This window comes from Ascidiella aspersa, chromosome 2 (genome assembly GCF_963924565.1).
Source record: "Ascidiella aspersa chromosome 2, kaAscAspe10.2, whole genome shotgun sequence".
NCBI lineage: Eukaryota > Metazoa > Chordata > Ascidiacea > Phlebobranchia > Ascidiidae > Ascidiella > Ascidiella aspersa.
In genome coordinates, this window is record NC_139448.1 from 23,146,792 (window position 1) to 23,159,794 (window position 13,003).

Here is a 13,003-nt window from a genome sequence, read left to right on the forward strand (position 1 = left end):
GTGTGCGAATTGCAAGTAATTTCCCTAAATATAGTATTTTTCGCCAAAATACTTGAACGTCACACTAGAATTACACAATATGACGTTGTTCAGACGAATAAAAACAACCTATAGATCCCACCTAACTTCATTGTTGGTCACTAATAATATTATAAGCAATAAACTTTTTTCCTCCACACGGTTGAATCACAAATACTGAAATAACAAAAACTCTGTGCTTAGTACTATTCTTAACTATTTAAGTAACGCAAATTTGAGAAACGTAACTTGTAAAATTATGTGCGGCCCTCTCTACATACGGTGTTGTATTTAGCAACAAACGTATTGATTGGCACAACTAGAAAATGATAACCTACAAATGATATTAACATAAACGCTAAGTTTATTTAAGTAGATCGACATGATTTGTTTGGTGAAGTTTTAGAAACAATTTTTGTCGCTGTCGATCGCTTTGGACTATTCTTACACCGTAGCTTTCTAAATTTTCTTTTATTATTTATGTTGTATAGTATACAAATGATCTACTGTGTATCAATTTTCACGTATTCCTGCCATCGCTTTGCCTGAAGGCATTACAGAAAAACGACCTTAGTAAAACTGATACACCAAAAAGCACTGCATGCTTCGACAAAGACTAAGTCAGTAAAATGCTTCAACCAAGCCCTTCAGTGCTCTGGATAACTACATTACTTCCCCGGTGCTCATATTGAATTTATCTTACTTTTTGCAAACAATACGGCATCGCGGCTGCATTTGACAAACATAAATTATTTAGCGTAGCATTGGCGTTTTCGGCAGCTCCTTGCAAATGATGCCAACATGAACGTGAACGCACAAGTGCGCTATCAAAACTCTGCTAATAAACACAAAAAATACAATGCAAACGATTTTTCCCAACGAAACGTCAAAACCAGACATGGCAAGTAAACTAACTGAAAGCCAAGGCACGGTCGGACCTTATTGTCTCGCGCAATGCACAATAAAGGATGGTGTTTTGTTACAGGTTTAACAACGCGGGCCATGTGTTCAAAACAACTGCATACAATGATTGAGAGTACAAGTTCTGTTCTTTAACGTTGTGGTACCCGGTGATGTAGAATGCAATAGGACTATCATTTTACAAAGGACTGTAAACTATTTATTTGTGCTGACATATATGAGAAACACGAAAACTTTATTGGAATGGAACACAAATGTTAGTTTCTTTCCTTCAGAGTAACACAATTACAACTTTTTACGACAACACATAAAACACCAACATTTACGCACATCTAAAGTAGAACAACAAAATTTTAGGGCATTAATAATATTATGCCTTCCATAAAGGGAATTATCTCACTTGAATAATGCCCAGCACTAAGTTTGTATGTATTTAAAGCATTTTTTATATTATAAAAATGAATCTGACCAATCAAGAAATTTGGTCAGAATCATATAGATAGAAGAACCTACGTTGTACACAGGGGTAGGGAACCAGACAGCGCCACTCAAATGATATTTTTGCTAACTTAAACGATGTAAATTGTAAACAAAAAAGCTTTTCGCTTCGCGCAATTTAAGTTTTGCTATATATTGCTTTGGGGACATCGTTTTAGGTTAAGGTTTCGTGCTTACCATGACAAGTTTCCGTATTTAAAAAATACACATATAATTGAAAGTATACCGGCCACTATTCAACAATAAACAACGGCCTTTAACAATAAACAACGGCCTTACATGGTGTTTTCAAGATCATTTCGATAAATTCTGTTATGTCGAACAATGTGATTTTTTGTTTTCTCGGTGCGTCACTCTACTTCTAAATTAAACGTTCCTTCCATCTAAATCTATTAAATGCGTTTTTGTTCGCATAGTTCGCGAGATGCAACTTTGTTTGCATTTTTGCGTACGAGTTTGCTCGAATACAGTCAGTTTCTTAGATAACTTGTTTTAGGACGTCAAGTTACGCCGCAAATTTGTAACATTTAAATAAAAAATGTCATACCTCTCCCCCCTACAAAAAATCGGAGTCCGCTCTTATTCCCTATAAGAAATTAAACCTTGTTCAAAAATAAATTCGCCTAAATCTAGTTGCCAAGAATCACTAATTGTCTTAGTAGCGTGTAATCGACAAAAATAAAATTTATTTTTATATGGTACTTATTTAATGTCTTAGGGGGCGGAATTACAAAAGAGGGGCCTGATACAAAAAAGTTAGAAAACACTGATTTACGGGATAGCAATGGTTAATTATCTTACCAAAAAGTTAGAAAATGGCAAATCTAGATCTTAGGCCAAGCATTCCAGGTGCACAAACTGTGATTTGTTTTTTTTTCGTTTAAAGTATTGCTTACCCAAAATTGCTTATCGTTCGCAGGATACATTGTGCAAAGTCTCCCGGCACAAATAAACTCGCCACCAACAAAAAGTGTGAGTAAAAAGACAAAAAACGTTTTAGTAACCAAATGAATGTAACCCTAACCTTTATTTTTTTGGTTAATAAACAAGAAAAAGGGTCAAAGGTGCATTGATGCCTAAAATTTAAGTAAGGGAAGGTAATTGGTCGCGCGTATTATTTTTAAATTATTAGTTGAATATCTTTATGGAAAAGTCCTAACACAGTTCCCAACACGGTAAGTAAGTAACTAAGTAGGTAAGTTAATTAGCGTGTTCGTTTTGCGTGTGCTCTTGAAAAGTCTGTTAAATTAGTTTTGGCTGTTTCCTTTCCGTTTACATCCTGCCTGGTTGCTGAACTGACCATTTAATCCCTAACGCATACGCATTCCTGCAAACGTTAGTGTAATTCGAATTCTGCTGCATGAGACAACGAAATGCACGCCTTACTGGCGAGACGTGTTTTTACTGCACTGTAAGATATTTTGTTGAAATCGAACTATGCTGAATTTTTCGAGTTTACAATAAATCTATAAGCGACCTGGCAGAATGCACTTTGTTATGCAATGGCAGTTTGTTTAGTTTCGATTTAGATTTTTTGGGGGAGTTGAAATAGCACTGTGGTTAATGTCTTACCTGTTGAAATATACAGACAAAACATATTTTTTGAGCTATATATTGTTCTGGGGTTAGGTTTACATTTTGCACTCCAGGGCAGCCACAGGTTGTTTATAAACAGCCAAGTAACTCTCTAGCTCCCCCTAGCAATAGTAACAAGAAAAATGAATGTCGGAACACGGAGTTTAGTTAGGCCATCTAAACATTTTGCGTTTTTTTTAGAATTTTTTTTAGAACCTGACTAATTTAACGACATTCATAGTAAGGCGAGTGTATAAAAAGGGAGGGTAAACAATAACTTAAACGTAAACCTGTTTTTCCATACGTTGTTTACATAGCGTAAATAGCGACTTCAAAACGTGTTATCATTCAAAACAGTATTGATAACAATGCATCAACAGTGACTTAACTGCAAACAACGCAAAATGTCGTGAAAGGGTATCTTGTTCGCTAACTGACAAACAGCTTTCTTGAAGGTCCTAAATGTTCTGCTATTTAGGGCACAACAAATTGAGAAAAATATTATTTCACACATATTGCCTTTTCCAAACTCTAAAATGCTATGATTTCTAGAGTAATAGAGAAGTTAAATAGCCAATATGAGGAAGGATAGTTGTTGGGCATGTCCGTTAGGGACGTGTGGTCGTAAAACAACAAAGGAAATTATGTTAGCAGATAGTACATATCTTTAAAAAGGTTGAATGTTCGGTCTCCAGGCGGCAAATGGAAAATTATTGATCATTTCAAATGTCAACAAGGAAAGAGTCGCACGAAATCTTATGACGTGCGTCTTTTTGTACAGTCCTAGTTACGCCCACAGGCGGCAGTGAAACAGCACAGACGGGAATCGATGTGTGTCAGTTACAACCGTGTTTTGGAAACGCATAATCGAACGAGAAACCTATTAAGAAGGCAACGAAAAATATCTATTGTAAAGTAGGGTAGGAAGACACAATAAAATCCAAATCCCTGGCGGGGCGACATTTAGTAACATCAATCTGTATATCGAAGTAGACCTTTGAAAAACAAACATTTTCATACGATCAGCGTTTTTAATTTTAGAACCGAAACTCAAAAAACAAAAGTCAGTCTTCATTATTTTTGACTTGAGTATGGTATGGCAAACAAATTATGTATGACTTTTCACAAAATCGACAGACTGGTTGTCGTCTTTATTTGATAACCACACTACGTATTCATCTGAATAAAGTGAAATTTAGCGAAATCGTTTAAGATCGATAAACCATTCAGTCTAAAAAAATTCAAAAAAAATGAACAGTATATTTAAATAACAAACGAACAACATTGGTTTGGTACTTAATTGGGAACTTTCTGTCACAAATAATGTCATTTGGCCTGTTGTTATTGTGATTTATGACTTATCAGTCAAATGCTGACCGATTGCCAAAACAGCTGGCTGGTAAACACGGAAAGGCAATGGATTGAATTTTCAGCATTTGAATAATTTACGAGTGTTGCTGTGCTGTGACAGTAAAAAATGCGTCGACCAACGTACACATATATTAAAGAGAGGCATAAACAAGGTACAACAAAAACACTATGACAGATACGGCTCTCGGCTTGTCGCGACCCGCATATTCCCATAAAATATAATTGAATTGTATAGCTTACATAAACATGCATTTGTACGTGTACTGTTATTCCAACTTCTAAAGGTAGGCAATACATTTCTCAACAAACCAAGGCACAATCTGCACTAACTTACACATTGTTGAAGCTGAACAATAAGTTAGATTCGTGTAATATTACAAAGCCTTACTTGTTGAACGTTTGATAGGACCACTCGCTCATTCGGCGTCTTGCATTAAGGCTCGGGAGGCGAGCGGCAGATGCACGTCGTAGATAAAGCGGGCGATACAGGCTATCTTCGTAAATAAAAGACAATGGGTCGCCTAAAGAAGGAATGAATCAAAATCTTTACAATACAATAGGAAATTGTGAAAGCGAACAAACTTTTATGCAATATCTGTGGCCGAAAAAGCCAGACAGGTTTGCGTATCAGTTTGATTTTTTAAAACACATTGTATTTAAAAAAGCAAGTGTAAAGCAGCATAGCCATTTGGTAGTAAAACACTAGTGATAAGTTACGTTTAACGTTTTATTATTTTACATTAAATGTATTAGTATATTCTAGCCAGTAAATATGTTTAAAACGAAAATTGTATTGATGAAAGTTCAGCTGTTTTTGTAATGGAATAATGCCAGGTGTAATGTTCAACCGGTTATCGTTACCGCAGATAAGTGCGTTATTCGCAAAGAATAACTGTGGAATGGGGCTGCTAGCTATGGAACCTGTGTTTACTAACATAACACAGGCAACATTATTACGTTGAAAGGAATACCTTCGCTACATCCGAGCCGTGGTCGGTGACCCGTAACAGCATCTCCAGCTGATTTCGATCGACCCATGGTGATACCTTTCTTCGACTCTTCAACGGCTGAAACATAAAACAAAATTACTTTACAATCAAAGATAACAACCAAAGGAAAAATTAGGACAGTAAAAAAATCTGGTGTGCTAAAGAAATTGTTGTCAAGTTTTGTTGTCTGGAAGATATTTAGCTTCCTCAAAAAAGTGGACGATCCTAAAAGCTTTTAAAACCACACAAAAAAAGTCATAGTACGATAATAAAATTAACATTGAAATCAGCACATATAAACTATAGTTCTAAATTAAGCAAAAAAATATTTTGTTAAGCAGAAACACTTCATAGGTTGAAATTCTAATCGACCTATAGTTATGAGACATCGCTAGTCACAGTTAACATTTTTCAAATTATTTATAATAAGAAATGTTTAAAGAGGAAGTAGGATATCAAACAATGTACACTGTTGACAAAGCATTTAGGCGCGGCAGTCCTCATCCTCAAATTGTTTCAACAATGTTCTGTCGCGAAGTGTTTAAGAAATAGAACATCTAACAATATATTTAGAGGGTTTCGGGCCTTCTTATTTGGCGTTTCCAAGTGCTAGTGTCGTTTAGGTTGGTTTCTTACTAATAGGTCGACTAAATTTTACTGCGGATCGTTTCGTGTTTTTAAAGGAGGTACCCATTCGACTTTCTTTACCAATACAATTTTTAAGTATCGTAAAATTAGTATTGTCTTTACAATTAAATAGCATAATTATAAATGCTCGATTTCCAAGTGGGATGTTTCTATTGGATGTAGATTGCAGTTATGTATATTTTTACAATACCGACAATATGTTTGTAAAAGGTTGGCGTCAAATGGCTGTACTGCAGTTGGTAAAGAACATAGTTTCCAAGAGGACAAAAAACAAAAAACTTTTTTTCGTACCGGTCAAAAAAAGTCGACTGTTTTTTAACCTAATATTGCACATGTCGTACGGTGCTGTATAATAACAATTCGAACTATCTTACATGTCGAACACTGATTATAGAAGAATGAGGCCCTAAACCCTAGCGTTTTTATACCTTGATCTTTGCCAATGCAACAAATTTTGTGTTTTCCATGGCTCAGACCAAAAAATATATGTAAATTGAACGAAATAATAAACAATCTCGCGCTATGTTCGATTGTTTACCGTCCCTGCAATATGACCGTTCGGCGTTCACCCGTGTGAGTACCATAGTCAATTTAAATATGAAATTAAATTCTATTTAAAATAAACGTAGTTTTATTGTTCGACGTGCAAAGGTTTTGTGTTTTTAGGTTGCTATAGTGGTGAGGAACAGCGACACTTATCAAAAACAGCGACTAATGTTTTTTTGAATGACTTTTGGGGGTACGAGAAAGTGTAGCTCGATTTACCCAAATAACACATGTTTTGGGATACGATTTAGTTATTTTGACACACAAAACGTTTAACAAAACATGGCTAGTTTGACTTAATGCTACAATCTACATAATAAAAGAGAAAGTTTGTGGGATGTGTGTGTGTGTGTGGCAACATGTTCGACCAGTCATTTTACAATATATTTGTGTTACATCACAATGGAAATGTTACGTCACACTCAATGCGATTTACAACATGGTACAATGTTACCAAGATAGTGTTCAAGCATGTATCCCAAGCCCCAGCGTAGTTAATTTAATATGGTATATTTAGAAGATTTGTGGACCCCCGGTTGAGAACCACTGTTATAAACCAAATTTCGGCAGACAATTATCGCGTTTGTTGTTGCAGTAAGTAAAAGATAGTCCAAGTTTAATTTACCTGCCGGGAAATAAAAAAATAAAACCAAGTACATTTTCTTCATAAAGTAAAATTTTAATGTTTCCAACTAAGACTATTATCTTTAGGGTCTTATTGATGCCTGTTTACGCGTAAAATTTAGGTAGAGTTCGCAAATTTACGAAGAATTGAATTTTTATTTTTAAGCCATTTGTTAGCGATAGTGATTGAGGCCAAAGCCTAATGACTTCTTACAATGTGTTTACCCACGCAATACTTAGCAGAGTTCGCGAAATCTTGCGTTTATTGCAGTAGTTAACAGTAAGCATTTGTTTTTTCAGTGAGAATTTTTCTCACGTTTGACGCAGTTTAGCACCAGGATTACGTATTTGCTTAAACATGACGCTATCAAGCAAGTCTAAGCAATTGCTGCTGCATCCTAAAGTTTTACGTTTAGGAGTTATTCTCAATTGACAAACGTCACGGGTTTTCGTTAAAGATGTATTGCATGCTTAGCCAAGTGTTGTGCGCTATAGTTAACCGACTTCACATCACATGATTTGAAATTTCTATTTAGTGTCACTTAGTTGAAACGTTTAGGCATAAGCAAATTTGTTATGACATTTAAAAAAATATGTTTGCATTATTTATGTCATTTACGAAGATCTTACGAATAAATGTAAAAATTCTATTTAACCTGGGCAACGCCGGGTATTTCGTCTAGTAAATTCTAAAACCACTCGAGTCATATAGAAACCTTAGTAGTTTAACTTTTATGCAAGCGTGTTTTGTCCTACTGCATAATAATGCATGAATGTTTGACTTATCCTTGCTATTCCAACAGTTTAGTTATTAATACAAAACAAAGCAATGTTACAACTTATTACTTAAAGCAAAAATCTCCCAGTCAAAACCTTCCGACAACTGGAGTTAAAAAAACAAATGTAGCATACCCGCTGCACTAGGTGGCCATTAGGCAACGCAAAAAAACTATGCAAACAAAATAAGTTTTAAAAACTATGCAAACAAAATAAGTTGTTTTAATTACCAACCTATAAGGTATGAGAAAAGCTCAGTCATGCTGAACAAGAAAGACCAATAGATATTTAAAGTATAGTTGTAGTAACTTAAAGCCTACAAAGCAAACAGTCTTTTATTGTTTGTCAGCTCAAGAATTAAATGTTTATTGGACAATCTTCTCGCAATACAACCAATAAACGGTAAAAAATCAGATTTTCTTAAACGGATTCCACAACAAACCTGACATACGACCTTTTCATAATGTCGAATCGCTGAGAGGCTGCCTAGCGCCTAATCTTTCTTACTGCGCGGGCATTCGCAAGCAACCGTCTAGCTTCTGGCTTACGTCTTGGTTATGACGTCACACACCTTCAAGGCAACAGTAATTTGTGCTTTTTTTCTTAGGTCTGCTAAAAATCTGAAGGAAGACTGCGAGATTATTTCAGATTTGCTGAAAGCAGCAGTTCTTGTCTGCTAACCAAATAACAAGATTTACTTTTGTTGAAACGTGGGGTGTTAGTCACTTACGATGATACAACTTTTGCGGCTGGCCCGCTAATGTAAACGTAAACACAGCATTTGTCAGCAATTGAATTGTACACATGTCTGTACAAATACTTGCAAGTGATTGCTAAAACATTTTCAAAGATTTTGTTTTACAGATTTAATTCCCAGTTTAGCTTTTCAGGGTGCACCTTGATCCTTTCAAGTGCCTTCAGTCTAAAAACCCAAAGCAAAGTAATTTTTTTTATAAATAAATCTGTCTTTTATAATATGTCTGATTGTCTGGGTACTTGTATTTCCGTACCGTTTTATGTTGATCTTTAAATATATTATATTGCTTCAGTATTGCCTGTGGGCCGTCGCCGCTTTCGGCTGCCTGTTAAGCGGACATATCGCATAGTTATTTAACAGCCCTTTCTTATATGCATTTCAGCTGCAAAGGTTAAAAAACAATCACATCACGAAAAGTATGTTTTTTGTGGTTATGTAACTCAGCGGCAGCGCTTTTCAGTAAATATGCTTATTCAACTGTTTCATTTTGACGTTGAAAAAATTTGAAATGTACAAAGTTTAGGCAGTGCAACAACATTACAAAAATAGTTAACATTATCGTAAAATTGCGCACGTGACAAAATACTTTGCCTTTTCACTCGTTTAGGCTTATCAAAATACTTACGTGTTGAAAAGGGTTGCTTTGCCCAGCGAAGACGTATCCGATATTGTGATTCTTCTTCGCATATTAAGTCCTCACTGTCATCGCTATCACAATTCTGATCCCGAAACTTGTTATTATTGGACGGCAAAGTTTCACAGGAAAATCGTTCTAAGAATTCTTCCCAGCTACATATTTCATTGTTTTGAGGTAATTTACCTTCTTTGGATTTTGTCGAAGTCCTTTTAAACATGTCTCATAAAAACTGCAATTTGGATTGGGTCAGTTTTCAGGTGAATTAATAGTCGTCCATTTATACCACATTTTCACAATTTTACTTCAGACTGGCAATCATAGGAATACAAAATAAAGTTTGTATCCTGCTACCTAAGCTAACATTCTGCAGATTTTGAGTAGGCGTAAGTAAGTAAGGTTAGGCTACAAAATCCAAAGCTTAAAATCTTTCCAAATGCCACAACTGCAAAGCTTTCTATGTAAGTACAGCAAACAACAGCTCAAACCTTTACTTGAAAACTTCCCTTAATGTAGTATTCTTGTCACAGCAGGTTTAAAATGTATACCGGACATAGGCTGTCACTTCACTGTAAAAGTCGCCCACTCACATAATAGTCAAAGATAACAGTAGCAGGCCCTCTTCACAACGCATTTGGGCCATAGCATATAGCTGCGAAAGTCGAATCTGTGTGATTCGTACTACTCTGACTTGAAAAGCTGTGTTATTACCACTTGAAGCGGTTCAGAAGCATTCGTCAGCGTTCTACAAACGTAACAGATTGTTTACAGACTGCTGCTGTTTAACAAGCAAGCTTTTCAACACACACCACACTACAGCAAATTCAATGGTTTCAGTGATGCGTTCGCCGTACATAAATGCGATTTCATTGTGTATGTAGGCTATAGCGACATGTTCAAAAATTGATGCGTCGTGGTTCAGTTTGCGTCGTTTGTAGCCTGAATACGTGCAGCGACTCTTTTTAGGGGGATAATCTACGTGACGCCAAATATTATTACAATAATCCAACGTAGATATTGAGGGATTGCCCTTTATATCTGACCAAAACTTGAAAGAAAAAATCTACCAACACCACAATAGTTGTTTACTGTTAATCTAACTGCACTTATGCACATCGTTTAAAGTACTAGGCTTAATATCAAGTTGGGTCGTAGGTTAGTGTAGCTGCAACACGCACAAAACGTTTGTAGCAATGTGTATGAATCACTGCAAATCGCGTTTTTGTTTTAATTGGTACAATATACAGCTGTGGGATCAACACAAGTTATCATAATGTACTTTTGTTACAACTGGGGCGATATGGTAACGTTTATAACGGTTAATTTTAAACAAATATAAATGCCGTAGTGATCATTTATAAATATATTTTTTCTACACTTAACAATGGAGTAGATATGCCATCGTCTTAACTATCACAGTTCCTAGTGAACCCTGTAGGCAAATAGTTTAGTCTCGAAAAAGCTATAAATGCCAACTGATGCTGTACGAAAGCTCACAAAAGACAGGAAACCCGATTAGCTGGCATGCAACTATTTTCCGTCATGTTAGTGTGGGCTTGATATAAGTACTATACATTGTCGTGCATGAATGATTAAACACATACATTAGTTTTGTTATTACAAAATTATCAAATGCTGAGAAAATATCGATTAAAATATTTCTATTTAGGCATTCCCGAACATGTATAGTACTAAAATCGAACCCACAAACATATGTCACGTCACAATTCAATAAGTTATTGAATTACGTCTATAAACACATTATATATGAAAAATGTTGGAAAAAAACCCTAACTTACCTCGTAGGTGGAAAAACATGCTATTCCAACTTGTAAGTCACGAAACTTAGGCAAGTAGTTCTTCACGGTTTTTAAACGGATTTCAAGTTTTACTTAGCAGCAGCAATGTTATTTTTGACATAAGTTTCAATAGGCCTATGCTTCTATAAATATCAATAAACGAATTATATAACGGTAGATTCCGATGTGTGACTATACAGGTCACTAGCCCCTTAAAAATACTAGTCCCTAAAATCGTTAAAATGTCTTCTAAACACATGGCAAATATTGATCGCAAAAGGTGTTTTTTCCATTCTTAAACCCAATTACTCGTTCTCGTTAAGTATACTGTTGATGAAAAACGCGGCTGTGGTGTAAGTCAAGATTATTTCGCCTCCAGCTAAACTCGCTTTTTAATGAAAGCATAGGTTTTTTAATTTCCAGTGATTTATAATGTTTCTTGAGTTGGGGCTGGCATCTATTGCATAATTTGAAATGGTTTGCAGCATAAGTAACAATTTATAGTGAGTTTATTAGTCATACCCATGGCGAAGATTTTTTTTTTTCTTTTTTTAACGTCAATATTTGTTGTAAAGAAACTTGAGAGTGTTTTCTGATCACCTGTGAAATGCGAATTCGTTTGTTTTCGTAGTTGGTTGATATTTTGGGCATATAGAAAATACCAAACAGTTATGAATATCCCTCTGTACGAAAAACAGGCTCGCTATTCTTTAAAATTGCAGTTGAAACTTGTCGATTTTCTAGGTTATTAGGCCACCAATCCCTTCAGCATTATAAACTTTATCTACTTTTACAGAAATATTTACCATAAAAGGTTGAATCGATGCTTACATTTGTATATTAATTAGGTATCGGATCGGCACCGACACCACTGTACAAGTCATTGAGTTGACGTTCGCATTCGCCAATCGAAAAACTAGAGGACTCGGATTCACCAAACCATTTTTTTGACCTTACCAAAATAAATTGACGTTTTGCATAGTGGAAATGTTTCTAACTTTGTTTGACAATAGCAGGGTGTACTGTGTCACCTACAAATGATTATCACCTAAATTAATATTTAAACACTTTAACTAGATAAAAGCTTCTTTAGAAGTTTTTGGTGATTTGTGGGGCCTGGATCCGCCCCTTTCATCACTACTTCTTAATAGAAAGTATGTTTTAGGAAGGAAGACTTGTTTAAGGAAGTTTAAAAAACTAAACTCAATAATGATTAACGTATCACTTTGAGTTTCCCATACTATACTGTATATTTTTAAAGTAAGTGGCGTTTAGAGCATTTTACACAATTATGTAGAAAACTTTGATACTGAAATCAAATTTGTAAACAACGTCACTCGTTTTCAGTTTTTGCAAGCGGCTACATTTAGGAATCTTTCTTTACATCGCGGTCCACTTTTCCACTATAAGCTTTCTTACCCTGTGACCCACTTTTAACAAGAATTTGTTTGGAAGATCACATTACGGTTTGCTGGCAAAATATAGATACAACATAGAATACATGCATTCACTTTCAATTCAAAACCGACAGGTTTCAAACAGAAGGGAGACTTTAGGCTTTTCGCATTGGGAACACAACGAATCGCTCGTCCTCTATACATTGACTTTTATCAAGCTGATTTAGACAAACATGTTGTGAGGTCAATGACTAAATAATTGCAAGGCTGCGTACAAACCTCGTAACAATGTTGTTCTGACTAAAGATAGCTCAAATCGGCCGTAAAAAGTAGCAATTATAGTCCAAAGACCGATACTTTAAAAAATTACCAGCGAAGTTCGCAACAAATCATGAACTATTTCTTTAGTTACTTACTACACACGTTAAATTTTAATGTAAAGTATAGCA

General features: G+C 35.4%; 1 protein-coding gene across 4 annotated transcripts in view; it reads right to left on the minus strand.

Annotated features, from left to right (window-relative positions):
• The window catches only part of LOC146164357 (3',5'-cyclic-AMP phosphodiesterase 4C-like), a 54,084-nt gene extending 44,718 nt beyond the window's left edge, over positions 1–9,366 (minus strand). The window contains exons 1-3 of one of the 4 annotated variants that reach the window (XM_083383179.1): positions 9,350–9,366; positions 5,355–5,450; positions 4,772–4,904 (exon numbers count right to left, since the gene is read on the minus strand). In XM_083383179.1, coding sequence (XP_083239305.1) covers positions 4,772–4,904; positions 5,355–5,421 — 200 coding nt within the window. In that variant the 5' untranslated portion in view covers positions 5,422–5,450; positions 9,350–9,366. Of the gene's footprint in view, positions 1–4,771; positions 4,905–5,354; positions 5,451–8,201; positions 8,323–9,349 lie in introns of those variants that run through there. The other 3 variants (XM_083383178.1, XM_083383176.1, XM_083383181.1) reach the window with 3 other exon arrangements.
• Between the last annotated feature and the right edge of the window lie 3,637 nt (positions 9,367–13,003).